The 20,429-nt window shown below is 38.5% G+C and overlaps 1 protein-coding gene across 1 annotated transcript; it reads left to right on the top strand.

The window, feature by feature from the left end:
* Window positions 1-2: 2 nt before the first annotated feature.
* CRIPT (CXXC repeat containing interactor of PDZ3 domain) lies at window positions 3-7,920 on the top strand. The gene is made up of 5 exons (XM_004029179.5): window positions 3-197; window positions 1,675-1,740; window positions 2,529-2,583; window positions 6,631-6,734; window positions 7,025-7,920. Exons 1-5 carry the CDS (start codon window positions 182-184, stop codon window positions 7,087-7,089), a joined length of 306 nt encoding a protein of 101 aa, XP_004029228.1. The 5' UTR covers window positions 3-181; the 3' UTR covers window positions 7,090-7,920.
* Window positions 7,921-20,429: the final 12,509 nt, after the last annotated feature.

Below are 20,429 nucleotides of genomic sequence, written 5' to 3'. Positions count from 1 at the left end.
GCGGCTTTCCAGGTTTGGGGTAGGCGGGAGCAAGGGCTTAGAAGCCGGAAGTGGGTTGACGTAACCCGGAAGGGGAATACTTCCAAGTTGTAGTGTTGATGTTTTCAGCCTGCTGCTGCTGCTGCTGCTGCTGCTGCTGTTGCTGTTGCTGTTGCGGCTAGGGGAACCGTCGTGGGGAAGGATGGTGTGCGAAAAATGTGAGTTAAGGGGCCGCTTCTGCGGGAGGAGGAGGCTGGGAGAACCTAACTGAGATCTCCCGGGAACTTTGCCTTCTCTTTGTTTTTTCTTCGCCCACAGGTCTCAGATTCTATCCGCTGTTTTTCTACCCTACCCTTTGACCATTTTTGCACTTCCCAACGACCATACAGTCCTATATATTTTGTACTCAGAATGGTCTCAGTTCTGCACCTCCTTGTCTATTTCTGTTGCCTTCCCCCAGCGCCAGATCTCATCAGCTCTCCTCCCATATAAAAATGTTCAATTAAACCCCAACGACACCTTTCTGTCTTGGCAATTCTTGATCTTTCCTTTCTATTCATGTAACAAGTATTGTACTCCTGCCAAATGCTAGACACTAGAACCACAGACTAAGGACTTTGCCTTATTCATTCTCATTAGTCATTATGCCAGGATATGGCTTAGAGTAAGCCCAGAAGATGTTTGAATTGAAAATCAACGTAAGTGCAAATTATTATTTCCCTAACTTAAAACCTTTAATAAATTCTCAGTGTGCAGAGAACAATTTGGGGATTCTATATTTGGAACCTGGCGTTCAGGACCCTCCACACTAAGGCCCCAACTTATTTTTCCAGCTTCATCTTCACTGACCCTTATCCTCTTCACATTTTGACCAAACAAAATACTCTTTGTGCCCATGTGTACTCTAAGCTTTCTATGCCTTTCCTCAGAATGTGTCCTTTATCTAGTTCGCCTTCATCCTCTTTACTCCTTTTTGTTCACAGTCCTATTGCCACATATTCAAATCCTCTCTCTTGCCTTCTCCCCAAACTTTCTTTTCTTGGATTTCCTTAGCTAGGGTTATTTCTTCCTGCATGGAATTTCTCCTAGTACTTTATCTCTCAATTATTATACTTTTTATTTTTTAAGCTTACATTTTGGTTGAATGGTTCTTTTTGGGGGGAAGGTCTCTGATCCCTCTGATAATCTGATGAAAACTATAGACTCTTGCCAGGAAAAAAAAAAAATGAATATATGAAAGGTTTGTGTACAACTCCACCTTGTTCGCATATCTCTTAAGATCCACCTGTGGAACCCAGGTTACAGATTGCTGTTAAAGAAATTAGTATACTGTAATCTCTTTAAAATTGTGTCTGATTCATCACTTTATTTTTCTCAGCACTTTGTATAGTTTATACATGATAGATGCTTAGTAAATATTTATGGAACAAATAGACTTACCAGATTTGTTTAAAATATAAACCAACTGTGAAAGCTTATTATAAGTCATCTTATTATCCTATGGATTTTACTGAGGGTCAGTCATTCATTGGCCACAGTTAATATGAGTCTCAGTTGACTGGCTGCTCTCCCAGCATTAACAGGCTCCTACGGTAATACCATTGATAGTCGATACCATTGTGAACCTTAGGCACAATGTAATGCACTTATTAAATAATAAATTTTAATTTTCCTTTTACTATCTTGCTCTAACAGGTGAAAAGAAACTTGGTACTGTTATCACTCCAGATACATGGAAAGATGGTGCTAGGAATACCACAGGTATTTCTTCTTTTAGAAAACAGGAATTTAACCGAATACTTACTGTGAATAATACTTTAGTTTTTACATTATTTGTACAATGAAATGTTACGTGTTCAAAGTATTTTATCTATTAAACATTAAAGAATACTGGGTCCTCAAGTGATTTAATATCTTCTATTTAGTTCTCAGTTACTTGTACGGGTTCCTAATATCAGGAGATAGCAAAATTATTAAATGATTGTCAAGTGATGGCAATATCACAGTATTTGATTATCACAGTATTTGATTTGATTCAGCTTATTTAGAGTCTGTATTTAATTTCTGCACTCTTCTGAGGAGAAATTTTTTTTAATCTTCTGATTTTTATATTCTTGAATAAATGCTTTAACCATTTTACCTTCATTATCATTAATTACTTATGATGAAGTATTTACCTTCATTATTATTAAATACATATAGTAAAGTATGTTTTCAATGGGTAGAAAAATAAACATTTTCATTATATTCAAGGTCTATGACACTGAAGTAGTGGCTTCTAGATTTTATGCTATATAGAGTAAATATAGACCCATTCCTAAAGTACTCCCTTGAGTCTGAGAAATAAAATGATTGTATTTTATACAAATTTTTACTGTTTCCCTAATAAATGTTTTCTTTTTAAGCAGTATCTTAATAACCTATTAAATGAGGATTTAAAAATTAGACATAGGCTACTATTTTGGTAGAAAGGCAAGGAACGAACTTCTTAATATTATATGTTAAATGTATAGAAATAACCCACTAAAATATCTTTTATTCTGATACAGAAAGTGGTGGAAGAAAGCTGAATGAAAATAAAGCTTTGACTTCAAAAAAAGCAAGGTGGGTAAGAGGATCCATCGATGGGTCACATAAATTTCCTTCTTTTAGTATTAAGTCTGCTGGAGTGAATTTGATGTGCATCATTCCATTTGCAATAAAACAGAGTTAGGTGGTTCCTAGCACTCAGAACCAAGCTATCTGTTATAATCCTGCTGGTTTTACCTTATTCCTCCTCACTGTATCAATATATGAAGATATTAGTGTTATTCTCTTACAGTTTCACCAGAAAACATGACTTTTATTTTATCTCCTTCTTAATTATCTTATGAATCAGAGACAGCAGGGAAATGTGGAAAGATCATAAGCTTTGGAGTCAGACCTAAATTTGAATCTAGACTCACTGTCTAGCCTTATGACCTTAAGCAAGTTAAGCATGTTTCGTGACCTTTCTAAACTTTACTTTTTCCTGAGAATTGCGTAAAAAGTGTCCCATCTTAAAAACAAGTGTTTGATACCACACTTTATTATATCCAGCTTAAAAATTCGGCTGGGTAAGGTGACTCACACCTGTAATCCTAGCACTTTGGGAAGCCAAGGCAGACAGATTACTTGAGCCCAGGAGTTTGAGAGCAGCCTGGGCAACATGTGAAACCCTGTCCTACAAAAGATAGAAAAATTAACTTGGTGTGGCAGCACGCGCCTGTAGTCCCAGCTACTCAGGAGGCTGACGTGGGAGGATCACTTGAGCCCAGGGAGGTCAAGGCTGCAGTGAGCCAGGATCGCACTACTGATCTCCAGCCTGGGTGACAGAGTGAGAGTCTCTTTCAGAAAAAAAATTGCGTGAACCGTTTCATCTGCCATCTGATTTCTTTGCTCCCCTTCACATCAGAAGTTTTCTAAAGTCTTACCTAGACACTTTTTCAGTGTCCTTAAGTTCCTTTCCCTCCTTCAGCCACTCTAGTCATGTGTTATCCCCACAACAGCCCTGAAACTGTTCTTGTCGAGATCACAAGCGACCTTTTAGAGTGACTTCAATCTACTGGCTTTAAATTCAAGCTATATGTTATAATATTATTATATATAATATTATATATATATAACTCCCAAATTTATACCTCTGACCTGACTTCTCTGAACTCTAAACATATATCTAGCAGCTTATCTGACATACCTCATTTAATGTCTAACAGGCCACTTCTTTTTCCTTCCGTCTTCTCATCATAATAGCACCACTCTCTAATCCAGTTTTTCAAGCGTAAAAGCTAGAATTCCTCACTGAGTCCTCCCTTTCCCCTACTTCCCCTATCCATCAGCAAGTTCTTTGGATCTACCTCCAAAACGTAAAATGCAACCTGAAACCACCTGCTTCTGTACATCTCACTGCTATTACCCTGTTCCAAACCACTGTTATTTCTTACTTGGAACTGTAATAACTATTGAACTATCTTCCTGCTTCTCTAGTTTCCCCCAGTTGTCTCATAGTAACGAGAGTGATCCTTTACAAAGTTCCTTTGCTTAAAATCCGCCACTGGTTTTCTTTTTCACATAGAATAAAATCTAAGCCCCCTACCATGTCCTTACAAGGTCCTCCTTAATATGACCCCTCCCACCTCTCTGTCTTCGTATTGTACCACACTGCTCCTCATTCATCATATGCCGTCCTTATTAGTTCTGCCAAGCCCACTCCCATCCAAAGAGATTTGTACTTGGTGCTGTCTCCTAGGAGTCTTCATTAGAGCTTACGTATCTGCCTCCTTCTTCTTGTTTGGGTCTCAGCTTCAGAGAAGTTTCCCTAATCAGCATCTAAACTAATCTCTTCTTTCCTTTTCCTCATCTCTGCCTTAGTATCCTGTTAGAATTTTCTCTATAATACTACTATTTGAAAACCTTGCTTGTTTTATTAGATTGTCTGTTTCCTTACTTACTGTTTACCTCTTCTCACTAGAATATTATCTGATGAGGGCAAGAGCTTTGCCTATCATGTTCATCTTTGGTATTTAGAACAGTAAATACCATGTAATAGTAAGCACTCAGTATATATTTGCTGAATGAATAAATACCTGTTTTCTGATGTCATCCCAAGGATTAGAAATAACAACAATAAAGCCTTAACTACATACAGTGCCTGGCACATAATAGTATCTTTAATGCAGATTCATGCTATATATTATTGACTGACTTATTAATGTCTTTGAGAACCATTCTGTTTTTATTGACTGAGCTATTACTTGTACAGATTTTATGCTTTTATATACTTCCAGTTCCTTTATGCTCTCAAACTTACTCTGATATTAAAAAGTAGCTGTAACTCTTGGGTACTCTCTTACTTTGGAAAATGTACTACAGTATTGCTTTGAATCTATGGTACTGTTATTTATAAGATGCATTGTTACTTTAAGAAAAAACTCTGCCAGTTTTAAGATTTCCAAGGTTAGGCCGGGTGCGGTGGCTCACGCCTGTAATCCCAGCACTTTGGGAGGCCGAAGCAGGCGGATCACAAGGTCAGGAGATCGAGACCATCCTGGCTAACATGGTGAAACCCCGTCTCTACTAAAAATACAAAAAAATTAGCCGGGCATGGTGGCGGGCACCTGTAATCCCAGCTACTCGGGAGGCTGAGGCAGGAGAATGGCGTGAACCCACGAGGCGGAGCTTGCAGTGAGCCGAGATTGCGCCACTGCATTCCAGCCTGGGCGACAGAGCGAGACTCCGTCTCAAAAAAAAAAAAAAGATTTCCAAGGTTACAATGTGTATTTTTGAATAATAAAATATGGTTTTAAGAAGAAGTAGCCTCTGGAAATACATGTCCAAACAAATTGAACTTATTGAAAGGAAGGAGAGTACCTATCTTTTGTGGGGAGTAAAGTGATATTCTCAGCTGGGCACGGTGGTTCACGCCTGTGATCCCAGCACTTTGGGAGGCCAACGCAGGCGGATCTCCTGAGGTTGGGAGTTCGAGACCAGCCTGACCAACATGGAGAAACCCCATCTCTACTAAAAATACAAAATTAGCCAGGCGTGGTAGCGCATGCCTGTAATCCCAGCTACTTGGGAGGCTGAGACAGGAGAATCGCTTGAACCCAGGAGGCAGAGGTTGCAGTGAGCCAAGATTGCGCCATTGCACTCCAGCCTGGGCAATAGAGTGAGATTCAGCCTCAAAAAAAAAAAAGTGATATTCTCTGTGTTTGGAAAAATTAACCTTTGTAAATGGGCTGTTGTGCTATACCCAAGAGAAGACACCAGGTCTAGGACGGTGTTTCGTATCTAGTATATGAGGATCATTACAAAAACTCATTTTGTAAAAATGTTAGGGAAGCACATTTAAATCAGAGTATTATTGCCATTTTAGGGGAAAGTATTTCTTTTTTTCACTCCTGTCACTATAAGATGGCATTTTTATATAGTGGAAGCCCTTTTATCTAAAAGGATTGAGTCAGTTAATTAAAAATGTCAGCTAATGTAAGCAGTCATTAAAAGATATACGTACTTTATTTTCAATTAAAGCACATAACTGTAGATGCATTAATCGTTTGGTATTGAAACAAAGCCTTTTGAGCATAAATCGACTGATAAGTGCTTTACATGATTGTCATCACAAAAATCACAATCAGAATATGTTCAGTATCTTTAAAGTAGAGCAAAAATTGATGCTTGAGGTGTGGAGTTCCTTTCCTAGTGATTTTCCCCCAGTTTTCAACAGTTGTCTTACCATACCTAATTCAATAGCAATTCAGATGATTCCTAGTCATCCTAAATTAGTCACTTAGGTTTTATGGAATCAGTCACTCTTTTTGCACCCACATTTCATCAGTTTCCATAATATTTATGTCACACAAATAGAATGACAGATACGATTGATATGAACACGTCAAGAATAAATACTGTACAACTGATTCTTTATAAGTATATATCTCACATGGATGGAGCAGAGCAGAGATGTACAGGCATATCAGACAGTAGCCATCTGGAATAGGCTAAACCCATCAATTGTAGAGGTTGATGGAGGGATAGAGAGCATGGATTAATCCTGTGTGTTGCATAAGTGGGGTTATTTAAGAGTGTTTCTAGTGTAATATACAATTTTCTCTCTTTAAAAAAAATTTCTAGATTTGATCCATATGGAAAGAATAAGTTCTCCACTTGTAGAATTTGTAAAAGTTCTGTGCACCAACCAGGTTCTCATTACTGCCAGGGCTGTGCCTACAAAAAAGGTAAGTTTCTTTTAATACCATCTTCTATTCATAAAACCTACTTCATTTGCTGCTAATTTGGTTAACAGAAAAGATGTAGCCTGTCATAAATTCTGTTAGCCAAACACTCTCTTTATCCTAAGGCAAAATAGAACCTAAAACCTGTTTATAATTAAAAGTATATATATATATATTTTTTTCTTTTATTTTCTTTCCTGATGCTGTTAAATTATGTTTTAAGCTTCAGGATTGACTTAAACCAAACAGTTGGTATTATGATTTGATTGATGACATATCTTCTTTTGTTTCAGGCATCTGTGCGATGTGTGGAAAAAAGGTTTTGGATACCAAAAACTACAAGCAAACATCTGTCTAGATGTATTGATGGAATTTCTGGCTTTCTAAATGATTTTACTTTCTGCCTTGCATTTTCAAGGCATAGATGTCAACTTACAGAATAACATGTTTTAAGATAATTAAGTTTAAACCAGAGAATTTGATTGTTATTCATTTTGCTCTCATGTTCTAAACAGCAACAGTGTAACTAGTCTTTTGCTGTAAATGGTTATTTTCCTTATAAGAATTTTAAGAACTAAGTGGCAAATTCCATGAAAATATTTCTCAGTTCTGTATGCACTTTTATTTAACATTATTCATATAATTCTCCCCCCCCCCACTTTATTTATAGATACTGCAAAAGTGAGAAGGAGATAATAGATATTTTGCTCTGAATTTGGCATCCAGAGTTAACATTTCTCCCCTCACTCCCTTACTGGTGTCATGGTTATTAGAATCAGCAGCCTCTTAACTAATTGCGGTTTCATAGGATATATAAATGTTTCAAGCCATTATTGCTGAATGGTTTTAGTTGTTAACCTAGACCCAAATCAAAGACCAGTTGGATTTATGATATTTTTTATTTGTTCTTGCAGCCAAAGTGCCAGTTTCTTTAATATGTGACCAAGAACACAAGGAGCATCCATATGGCCAAATAAATACACTGAATTTTAGAAAAACGTATTACTTTGAATTCAAATTGTCGTGAAAACCAGAACAGTGTTTGTCCATGTTGCATGTAATGAAAATAAATCCCTGCTCTGAGAAAAGCTCTTTGAAGCAAAAACCAAACTTTTTTTTTTTTTTACCTCCTGTCTTGCCCCCTAAAAGAAATAAATAAAGCAAACATCTTGACTTTCCCTTTTTAAAATTTGTTTGTTTTTTTTTTTTTTTTTTGGATACAAGAGCTCACTCTGTTGCCCAGGGTGGAGTGCAGAGGCATCATCAAGCTCTCTGCAGCCTCCATCTGCTGGGCTCAAGCAATTCTTCCCCCTCAGCCTCCTAAGTAGCTGGGGACTACAGGCGTGTGCCACTGTGCTCAGCTAGTTTTTATTTTTAGTAGAGATGAGGACTCACTATGTTGCCCAAGCTGTTCTCGAACTTCTGATCTCAAGCAATCCTCTGGCCTCAGCCTTCCGAAGTGCTGGGATACAGGTGTGAGCCACAGAACTTGGCCTCTCTCTTTTTTTTTTTTTTTTTTTTTTTAACACTACAGGTTTCAAATGAATACTTTTCTTATGTTGCCTTCAGAGGTTCAGGACTTCTGCTTTTAAAACCTGCAGCCTACCATGGGAAACCAAAAAAGCATTCCCTATTTCCAACTGCAGTATGTATAAATACATATCACTACAAAATGTATAGAAAGTGTGATGAGATACATGAATGGCATTTTTATTGGTCATAACATTTTGATGAAAAGCATTTAAAGTTTTAACTTTATAAGGCTTTTCAAAATGTGTTTTTCTGAGATACATTGTTATTTATTCATATCCAGAAAAATTACAAGGATAATACAGAATATAATAAATAATTTCTCTGAGAGCAGGAAGTATCCTCTCATGCTTAATCAGTTTGGGGTTTTTAATTATAACACAGGAAACTCATAACAGGACCTGGTCAGAGAGCATCCCAGATCCATTAAAGATTGGATTCATTGACTTGGAGAAAAGTACATTTCTCAGGGATCAGCTAGAATGTGGACTTGCCTAACTCACATTTCATTTTTGTTGTTGTTGTTTTTTTTTTTTATAATTTCAACTTTTATTTTAGATGTAGGGGGTACATGTGCAGGTGAGTTATATGGGTATATTTTGTGATGCTGAGGTTTGGGTTCAAATGATCCTGTCACCCAGGTAGTGAGCATAGAGTCCAACAGGTGGTTTTTCACCCCTTCCCTCCCCTCTTCCCTCCAGTAGTCCCCTATGTCTGTTCTCATTTTTATGTCCATGTGTACCCATTGCTTAGTTCCCACTGATAAGTGAGAACATGCGGTCTTTGGTTTTCTGTTCCTGTGTATATTCACTATAATGACCTCCAGCTGCATCCATGTTGCTGCAAAAGACATGATTTTCGTTCTTTTTTATGGCTGCATAGTATTCTGTGGTGTATATGTACCAATTTTCTTTATCCAGTCCACTATTGATGAGCATCTAGGTTGAATCTGTGTCTTTGCTGTTGTGAATAGTGCTGTGATGAATATGTGAGTGTATGTGTCTTTTTGGTAGAACAATTTATTTTCATTTGGATTTATATCCAGTCATGGGATTGCTGGTTCAAATGGTAGTTCTGTTTTAACTTCTTTGAGAAATCTCCAAACTGCTTTCACAGTTGCTGAACTAATTTGCATTTCCATCAGTGTAGGCGCATTCTACACTGCACTGGCTTCTACAGTGTTGAAGCATTCCCTTTTTCCCACAGCCTCACCAGCATCTGTTATTTTTTTGACTTTTTGATAATAGCCATTCTGACTGGTGTGCGATTGTAACTCATTGTGGTTTTGATTTGCATTTATCTGATTAGTAATGTTGAGCATTTTTTCATGTTTGTTAACCGCTTGTATGTTGTCTTTTGAGAAGTGTCTGTTCATGTCTTTTGGCATTTGTTTAATGGGTTTTTGTTCGTGTGTGTGTATTTTTGTTTTTGTTTTTGTTTTTTTTTGAGATGGAGTTTCACTGTTGTCACCCAGGCTAGAGTGCAGTGGCACCATCTCAGCTCACTGCAACCTCCACCTCCCGGGTTCAAGCGATTCTCCTGCCCCAGCCTCCTGAGTTGCTGGGATTACAGGTGCCTGCTACCACGCGTGGCTAATTTTGGTAGTTTTAGTAGAGACAGGGTTTCACCATGTTGGCCAGCCTGGTCTCGAATTCCTGACCTCAGGTGATCCACCCATCTCAGCCTCCCAAAGTGCTGGGATTACAGGAGTGAGCCACCACACCTGGCCACGAGTTACTTGGTTTTCGTTTTCTGAATTGTTTTAGTTCCTTATAGATTTTGGACATTAGACCTTTTTCAGATGCACAGTTTGTGAATATTTTCTCCCATTCTGTAGGTTGTCTGTTTACTGTATTGATAGTTCCTTTTGCGGTGCAGAAGCTCTTTAGTTTAATTAGGTTCCACTTGTCAATTTTTGTTTTTGTTGCAATTGCTTTTGAGGACTTAGCCGTAAGTTCTTTCCCATAGCTGATGTCCAGATGTTATTTTGTAGGTTTTCTTCTAGGACTCTTATAGCTTGAAATCTTACATTTAAATCTTTTTTTTTTTTTTTTTTTTTCCCAAAGACAGAGTCTCCCTCTGTTACCCAGGCTGGAGTACAGTGGTGCAATCTTGGCTCACCACAACCTCCACCTCCCAGGCTCAAGCGATTCTCATGCCTCAGCCTCCCGACCTAACTGGGATTACAGGCACATGCCACCACGCCTGGCTAATTTTTCTATTTTTAGTAGGAATGGGGTTTCACCATGTTGGCCAGGCTGGTCTTGAACTCCGAGCCTCAAGTGATCCACCCACCTCAGTCTCCCAAAGTGCTGGGATTACAGGCATGAGCCAATGCACCAGGCCCCTTATATTTAAATCTTTAATCTATCTTGAGGTAATTTTTATATATGGTGAAAGATAGGGGTCCAGTTTGAGTCTTCTGCATATGGCTAGACAGCTATTCCAGCACCATTTATTGAATTAGGGAATCCTTTCTCTGTTGCTTATTTTTGTTAACTTTGTCAAAGGTCAGATGGCTGTAGGTGTGTAGCTTTATTTCTGTCTGTTCCATTCCATTGGTCTATGGGTCTGTTTTTATATCTGTACCATGCTGTTTTGGTTACTGTAGCTTCCTTATAGTATAGTTTAACTCAGGTAATGTGATACCTCAGCTTTGTTTTATTTGCTTAGGATTGATTTTTTGGTTCCATATGAATTTTAGAATGGATTTTTCTTTTTTTTTTTTTTTTGAGACGGAGTCTTGCTGTGTCTCCCAGGCTCTGAGTGCAGCGGTGCAATCTCAGCTCACTGCAACCTCTGCCTCCTGAGTTCAAGCAATTCTCCTGCCTCAGCCTCCCGAATAGCTGGGATTACAGGAGCCCGCCAACCATGCCCAGCTAATTTATGTAATTTTAGTAGAGATGGGGTTTCATCATCTTAGCCAGGCTGGTCTTGAACTTCTGACCCTGTGATCCACCCGCCTCAGCCTCCCAAAGTGCTGGGATTACAGGCGTGAGCCACTGGACCCGGCAGGATTTTTCTAAATCTGTGAAAAATGATGTTTGTAGTTTGATAGGAATAGCATTGAATCTGTGGATTGCTTTGGGCAGTATGGCCATTTTAATGATATTGATTCTTCTAGCTCATGAGCTTGGAATGTTTTTCCATTTGTTTGTGTCATCTCTGATTTCTTTCAGCGTGTTTTGTAGTTCTTGTCCAGCTCACATTTTATCTTCATACTTTGAGTAGCCTCCTTCCATGAATGGATCATCCAGTGGCCACACTTAGGTTCTCCTATGAAGATTTTTGTTGTATTGTACCTCAGAACCATCTCCATATTCTCTAAATAATAATAATGATGGTCATAAATTGAATAGAAGTATTTACTAGATGAGGAGGAAAACCCTAAAACAAAACATGAACATAAAATATTTTTAAAAGGAAGACATACAAACAGACACTATAACAAAATAAGATGACAGAATTAAGGCCTTATGCCACAGCCAGAGTTGAAAAATAAAAAGCAGAAAAAAAAGTTTAAAAACAAAGAATTAAAGCCAAACCTAACTTTTATCAAAATAAATGTAAAAGTGATGAAAGAATCTAACTGTTAAGATATCAGATTGTAATATAAAAGATACTAGAAACAAATGCCAATAGAACACTTAAGTACATTTTATATATTCATCCATTAGAATATATAGCTGTCAGAATGATAGAAGCATTACGTATGTGTGCAGAAGTTTATGTATCCATATGGAAAACACAGGAAGCTAATAGTACTGTTTTTCTCTGGAGTGGGTGTAAGGGTAGAGACTTAACTCTTTACATCCTTATGGCAGCCTTCGAATACCTTTTAACTCCCAGTTCCCTTACCTGGGGGTGTGTATCCTAGAATCCTTGACCCATTAGAAAGTATATTGTAGACATCATACTCTTTACCATTTAATACTACACATGTACTTCATAAGAACAAGCATGCTGTCTTACCCAAGTACAGCTATCAAGTTCAGAAATTTAACATTGCCATAATACTTTACAGTCCATATTTCAATTTCATTTGCTGTTTTATTGGTAATTTTTTTCAGCTCCACGATCCAGCCTAGGATCATATGTTGTATTGCCATAACCCTCTAATCTGGAGCAGTTCCTCAGCTCTTTGTTTTTTATAATAGTAATATATTTGAAAAATACAGGATAGCTAAAGGATAGAGTATCCTTCTATTTGGGTTTTTCTGATGTTTCCTCATGGTTAGGTTCGGGTAGTGCAGTGAGGGTTGAAATGCTGTAAGTGATATGTATTGCAGGTATACATCCAGATGCACAGAAGGTCCATTTGCCCCTTATTGGTGATGCTAATTTTGATCACTTGGGTAAGATGTCCAGTTTCTCCAGTGTATCGTTATTGTTTTGCCTTTTGCAATTAGTGGGTAATTTGTGAGGAGAAACTTTGAGACCTTGTTGACAATTCTGTTCCTCATCAAATCTACCCCTCCTAGGTTTAGCATCCTTTGACGATTCTTGTGTGAATAAATTTTTACTAGGATGTTTCCAAAATTGTGATTGTTCTAACTCCATTATTATTTCTGTATTAATTAGTCGTCATTCTACTGTAAGGAAGAGGTTTCCCTTTATCATCAACTTCGAGTAAGTACTTTTTTCTGAGCCATTTGAATATTCCTTACTAGATGTGGTGCCTCTTTACCCCAATTACTTAAGTTTGTATTTCCAAAGAACAAGGGTGTTTTCCTGCATAGCCATAGCACAATTACCAAAATCAGAAAATTAACATTAATACTTTACTATTATCAAATCTTTTTCATATTTTGCTAATTGTTTCAGTAATATGCAAAAAAAAAAAGTCTGATCTGGATCCACTCTGGAGTAATATTACATTTAGTTGTCATGTCTGTAGTCTCCTTTATTCTGGAGCAGTTCTTCAGCCAGTCTTTCAAAATGCCAAGGTTATGGGCCAGTTGTATTTTTTTTTTAATTTCAACTTTTATTTTAGACTCAGGGAGTATATGTGCAAGTTTGTTACATGGGTATATTGCGTGATCCTGAGGTTTGGGGCACCATTGATCCCAACACCCAGGTAGTGAGCATAGTACCCAATAGGTAGTTTTCCAACCCTTGCACCTTCCTTCCCTCCCTCCTCTAGTAGTCCCCAGTGTCTATTGTTCCCAACCCATAGACTTTTTATAGAGTAACTCTTAATCTGGGTTTTTCTGGTATTTCTTGATGATTAGACTGAGCTTATACATTTTTGGCGGGGATACCACAGAAATGGCATTGTTCTTTTCAGTGCACCGTATCATGGTGTCAGTTGTCCCATTACAAGGATGTTAATTTTGATCACTTGTATTAGGTGATATCTGCTATATTACTCTACTGTAAAGTTTTTAATTTTTTACGTTAAGTTAATAAGCGTTTTGTGGGGAAATACTTTCAGATGATAACTATTTTTTTTCTCAACAAACTTTCACACACTCATTTTAGCATCCAGTGATATTTCTTGGTGGAATTAATTGTTACTCTGGTGTTGCCAAGTGGGGATTCTTCCAATTGTATTTCTGTATTTATTCTGTGGCATTCTACTATAAGGGAAATATTCTACTAAAGCCTTGGAATCAGCCATTTCTCCAAAGAGCCTTAGTTTCTTTTAGTGGAGAATGGTTTTTAGAAACCATGATCTGAGCCTCCTGGGTTGTCATTGCTTTTAGGCCCCTTTGACAGAAAGAGCTAGGAAACATATATTAGAAATCACAAGTTTTACTGATATCTCCAGTTCCAGTCCAACCCTACAGGGTTCTTCCTTGCCTTCTCCTATTCCTTACTTTTATCTTCTTCCACAGTCAAAACCCTGGCACTCAGCATTATCAGTGTATTTGTTCATTCACAAAACTGTGAATGTTTAAAGTGTTAGGTATGTATGCCTTTTGTAGTTAAAAATAATTTTAAGTTTAAAAAAAAAACTCTGGGTGAGCCCACAGGAGTATTACACATGTGAATGTCATTCATTAATATGTTATTATAGAAAACAGCTTGGGAATTTCTGCGTGTGTACTGCTTCCTAGATAAATTAGGCAAACGAGCAAATGGTGCCACTTTTTCACTTCAGACAGCATTTATTGGACTTCTACATTGTTCTCATCTCTAGCCAGACTGCTGTTATTGGTTCCACAGTTTTTGCTAATAAGCAAGAACTTGATACAGAACCCATCAAATTAAGGCCGGGTGCAGTGGCTCACGCCTGTAATCCCAGCACTTTGGGAGGCTGAGGTGGGTGGATCACCTGGGGTCAGGAGTTCAAGACCAGCCTGGCTAACATGGTGAAACCCCGTCTCTACTAAAAATACAAAATTAGCTGAGTGTGGTGGCGCACACCTGTAATCTCACCTATCAGGAGACTGAGGCAGGAGAATCGCTTGAACCCGGGAGGTGTAGGTTGCAATGAGCCCAGATAGCACCACTGCACTCCAGCCTGGGCAATAGAGTGAGACTTTGTCTCAAAGAAAACAAAACAAAAACATCAAATTAATGTGGAAGTGTAAAAATAAGATTGACAACAGGAACAAGGAAAATATTTTGAAAGAATAGTAACTAAAGGGACAAAAGCCAACTGTAGTGGCTTACGCCTGTAATCCCAGCACTTTGGGAGGCTGAGGCGAGAGGATCATTTGAGCCCAAGAGTTGAAGACCAGTCTGGGCAAGATGGTGAGACCCCATCTCTACAGAAAATTTAAAAATTATCTGGGTACAGTGGCATGCGCCTGTTGTCCCAGCTATTCTGAAGGTTGAGATGGGAGGAGTTCCCTTGAGCTTAGGAATTCAAGGTGGCAGTAAGCTGTGATCATGCCATTCCACTCCAGCCTGGGTGACAAAGTGAGACCCCTTCTCTTTAGAAAAAAAAAAAAAGAAGAAGAAGAAGAAGAAGGAGACCAATTCAAAAGCAATGATTTTAGCAAAAAAAAAAAAGAAAGAAAGAAAGAAAAAAGAAACTAGACTAAGGCACTGGGAGAATGGAAGTCAAGGGACAGATTTGAAAGACCTAATAATTAAAGATTTGACAGGACTCAGTTACTAAATGTGGGAGGAATGAGAAGGCCTTGCCTGAATCACTGGGTCTCATTTAGATTGGTAATAGTAGTTCTCTCCACCAGATGGCAATGATGCTCTTTTCTTAGTTTTTAATTTGCCATGCTAAGAGATTTGCAATTACAGCAGTTTAAAGATCAGATAGATAGACAAGTTTCTAACAACTGCCAGAGAAACTTGCTAAACAACAGTAAAAAGCCTGAAAAAAATAGGTATATAAACACACTTGTGCATATACATATGGAAATATATATATAATTTTAAAACATGAGTATGATTAAACTATCAAGAGGTAATGATTATCTTCTGAGGCTAGAAAAAAGGGAAAGTACAAATTCAAAAAAAGTACTAATGCTTGCCCTAGGAATATCCGCCATTCCCTCAGGGTCTAAAGCCTATGCTTTAAGGGGTATCGTATGCATGGAAGACAGAGCCCAGGACTTGAGCAAGTTGAGGAGGTTAGATCAGAGATACGTGCCCAAAGCATGGAGCCCTGAAAAGCAGCAGTTTCAGTGTGTTTACTAGAATATCCCCTCACATATGCTGAGAAAGACAGTGGGAATACTTTTGTATCTTGGCCTTAGCCCCGGGAAGAGTGGGAAAGAAAAAAACTGGAAACCTCTCCAAAAACTTAAGCACAAAGATCCAATGATAGAAAATATGACAAATAGGCCAGGCATGGTGTTTCATGCCAGTAATCCTAGCACTTTAGGAAGCCCAAGCAGGAGGATTGTTTCAGCCCAGGAGTTCAAGACCAGCCTGGGCAACATGAGACCCTGTCTCTGCAAAAAAAATTTTTTAATTAGCCAGATGTAGTGGTGTGCACCTGTAGTCCCAGCTACTCAGGAGGCTAAGATGAGAGGATTGCTTGAGCTCAAGATGTTGAGGCTGCAGTGAGCCATGGTCACACCACAGCACTCCAGCCTGGGCAACAGAGTAAGACCCTGCCTCAAAAAAAAAAAGCCAAGCGCAGTGGCTCATGCCTATGGTGGCACACACCTGTAGTTCCAGCTACTCGGGCGGCTGAGGTGGGAGGATCACTTGTGCCCAGGAGGTGGACTTTGCAGTGAGCCATGATCACACCACTGCACTGCAGCCTGGGCAACAGAGTCAGACTCTGTCTCAAAAAATAGATATATTGAGTTTAGATAGCTCATAACAGTCTCTTTGTGATCTTTGTTGCATCTATATTAGAAAAAATAGAAGAAATGGATAGTTTCCTTAAAAAAACAATAATTGAAACACCAGAGTGAAGTGGTTTTATAGGCAAGTTATACCAAAATTCTAATAACAGCTAATTCCAAACTTGCACAACTTTTTCAAACAATGAAAAAATGAGAATACTTAAAAGGCTAATTACCAAAGCCAAGCAAGTATTATAAAGAAAGGAAAATGACAGGCTGGGCGCAGTGGCTCATGCCTGTAATCCCAGCATTTTGGGAGGCCAAGGCAGGTGGATCACCTGAGATCAGGAGTTCGAGACCAGCCTGGCCAACAAGGCAAAACCCCATCTCTACTAAAAATATAAAATTTAGCCAGGTGTGGTGGCACGCACCTGTAATCCCAGCTACTTGGGAGGCTGAGGCAGGAGAATTGCTTGAACTTGGTAGCGGAGGTTGTAGTGAGCCGAGATTGCACCACTTAACTCCAGCCTTGGCAGAAGAGTGAAATTTCGTCTCAAAAAAAAAATAAAATGACAGGTAATTATCACTCATGAGCAAAGACATTAGAAAAAAAAATATGAAATAGAAATTGAGACATGAACAATAGAAGGAAAAGGTCTGATATGTACCCAAAGTTCCAGAAGAACTTATTCTCTCTACGTTTATATATATTTAAAATTTTTCTTTTTCTTTTTTGAGATGGAATCTCGCTCTGTCACACAGGCTGGAGTGCAGTGGTGCGATCTCGGCTCACTGCAACCTCTGCCTCGCGGGTTCAAGCTATTCTCCTGCCTCAGCCTCCCAAGTAGCTGGGACTACAGGCACCTGCCACCATGCCCAGCTAATCTTTGTATTTTTAGTAGAGATGGGGTTTCACCATATTGGCCAGGCTGGTCTTGAATTCCTGACCTTGTGATCCACCCTTCTCGGCCTCCCAAAGTGTTGGGATTACAGGCATGAGCCACCACGCCCGCCCTAAAATTTTTCGTAACACACCTGCTCTACCACATGTCAAAGCATATTTTAAAGCTGAAATATTGAGACAATATTCAACACAAAAACAGACCAGGAGTAGATAACTACATATATGTAAAAGTGATATATGACAGGTAGTATTGTAGATCACTAGGGAAATTCGTCAGTGAATTCAAACTGGATTCCTATCTCTTAACCATACGTGCACACACACAAAAAATCAAACCCAGGACTTAGATGTAAAAGACAAAACCTTTAGAGAACAAATATGAATGAGGTTCCATGTTTCAAAATTAATTTAACTTTTTTGTGGTTTTCAACTTTGTTTTTGCTTCCTCTTCATTCACTTGAAAAACCAACTTCCTTCAGTAATATTCATTCAACGTCATTTTTGATGAGATTAATATTTGCCAGACACTTTCAAACACCAAGGATACAGTAGTGAGCAAGACAAGCTCTCTTCCCTCACAGAGCTTACACTGAGGTGGTGACTATGCAAAGGTACATAGTAACCAAGTAAACAAGATGTTTACAGAGTGTGAAAAGTGACAGTGAGTGAGGAGTGTGGTCAGAGTAGGCCTCTCTAAAGCAGAGACATTAGAGTTGACACTTAAAAGATCAGACAGAATTGAACATTTCAAGAGGGAAGGGTGTGCATAAGAACAGAGGGAGAAATGTCTTTATGGGGAGATGTGAAGTGTGTGTTGTGTGCCTTGAAAACTTCCTTGGGTCTTGTAACACCCACTGCATTTTTCAAGTCCTTTCTTACTGCCTGCTCCCACCTCTGCTGAGATAACTGATATAGCCTACTTCATATTATTGTTTTTTACTGTCACCAAATCTGTCAATCATATGTTTAATATTTTCTGCAATTTTTATATATAAATTAGCATGAAAGTTTTAACATAAAAGTTTAGGAGCAAGCACAAACCTATCTGTGCCAAAAGAGGGCAAAACAAAATAAAAGTTCCTGAGAGAAAATAAGCTACACAAAGTCATAGTTTCGGCTTCAGCGTTTTGGAAAGTATACAAGAATACCCTTCTAGAAAGTCAGCAGGCGAAGTAACGAATGAGTATTGGGGAGCATAGCACTTGCTATGGTGTAGGCATGTGGCCAGCCTGTACCGTAGACCATGTACTGACCATTCACTGGTCATGTACCGTGGACCATGTACAGCAGCAGGAATTTGCCTTCTAAACTCAATCTTAATTACCCCCAGCTCTCAGGAATGGGTCAGAGAAAACATGTCTGTAGGATGAAATGAGTATCTTCAGCTGATCCAAGCTGTAAGGTGTGGCGGAGAACACATGAATTTTACCAGGACATGATCTAGGCAAGCCAAATACAGATAAACTTGGTCAGGTTCAGATTTAAAAAATGAAAAAGGATAATGGCAGCAAGCATGTTGGTGATGATAGCCCCCAGTGTACCTGTCTCTTAAGATTCACTCTAGTATGAACTGATTATATCTACACCTGGTGCAGCTGTCACCTTTGGATTTCCCTACACCTCTCTTCCGTGTTGAATGTCCTGTTTCTTTATCACTATGTCTTTCTTTTTCTTAGTTTCCTTAGGTTTGTTTCTTTTTCTTAGTTTCCTTAGGTTTGTTTTGAGGCAGGGTCTTACTCTGTCGCCCAGGCTGGAGTGCAGTGGTGCAGTCACAGCTAACTGCAGCCTTGACTTCCCTGGGCTCAAGCATTCCTCCTGCCTCGGCCTCCCAAGTAGCTGGAACAACAGACATGCGCCACCACACTCGAGTAATTTTTTTTATTTTTTTGTAAAGACAGGGTCTCGCTATGTTGCCCAATACAGTCTTGAACTCCTGGGCTCAAGTGATCCTCCCACCTCAGCTTCCCAAACACTCCATTGTTTTCCTGGAGCACATCCTCCAGTAAATTCCTGATCAAGGATACATGGAAGGTAAAATTTTGAGACCTTGGATTTCTAGAATTTGTCTTTATTCTACTCATGTTTAATCGATAGTTTGGTAAGTTATCAAATTCAAAATAAAAAGCACTTGCCTTCAGAATGTTGAAGGCATTGCTCTATTATCTTTTAGATCCCAGTGTCGCTGTTGAAAGAAGCCGTTGTGATTTCAGATCCTTTATTGCTCCCACCCCCCTGGAAACTTGTAGCATCTTTCATTCATCCTCAGTATTTCATGATGACTTGCTTTAGGGTGAGTCTATTTTCATCCAATATACTGGATACTCAATAGGCCCTTTTAGTCTAGACACCAATGTCCTTTAAGAAAATTTTCTTAAAGTAGTATGTGACTATTTTCTCCCCTTCAAATTTTCTGTTCTCTTTCCAAAACTCCTTTTATTCAGATGTCACACAAGTTTTCATCTTTTCTCTACCATTCCCCTTGTGTGCATGTGTGTTTGCAGTTTCCTCTACTTTATGGGAGATTTCCTCACTTTATCTTGTCACATGTCTGTAGTGTTTCATTTCTTCTATCTTGTGTATTTATAATGTCTAAGGTTTTGCTGTTATTATTCTATGATTTTTTAGAGTATTCTTGTTCCATGGGTATACTAGCTTCTCTTCTGCCTATGAGTATATTAACAGTTTTTTTTTAATTGAGCTGTATGGCCCAGCATGTGATTTATCTTGGTGAATGTTCCATATGCTTGAAAAAAATACAACAATCTTGCTCTTGTTGGATCAGTGTTCTAGAAATGTCAATAGGTCAAATTAGTTAATGCTGTTATTTAGTTCTATGGCTTTACTGATTTTTTTTCCACTTGTTCTATCAATTACTAAGACGGATTAAGTCTTCAACTATAGTAGATTTTTCTGTTTCTCCTTGCAGTTCTTTCAGTTTTCATTTCATGTATTTTGAGGGTCTTTTTAAAAATGCTTACACATTTAAGATTTTTATGCCCTCTTTATGAATTAATCCTTTATCATTATTAAATATCCCTTATTATCCCTGGTAATATTTTT

This window comes from Gorilla gorilla, chromosome 12, assembly GCF_029281585.2.
Source record: "Gorilla gorilla gorilla isolate KB3781 chromosome 12, NHGRI_mGorGor1-v2.1_pri, whole genome shotgun sequence".
In the NCBI taxonomy this organism is placed as follows: Eukaryota; Metazoa; Chordata; class Mammalia; order Primates; family Hominidae; genus Gorilla; species Gorilla gorilla.
The sequence above is the reverse complement of the archived record's forward strand: the minus strand, read 5'-3'. Positions and strand labels throughout refer to the sequence as shown.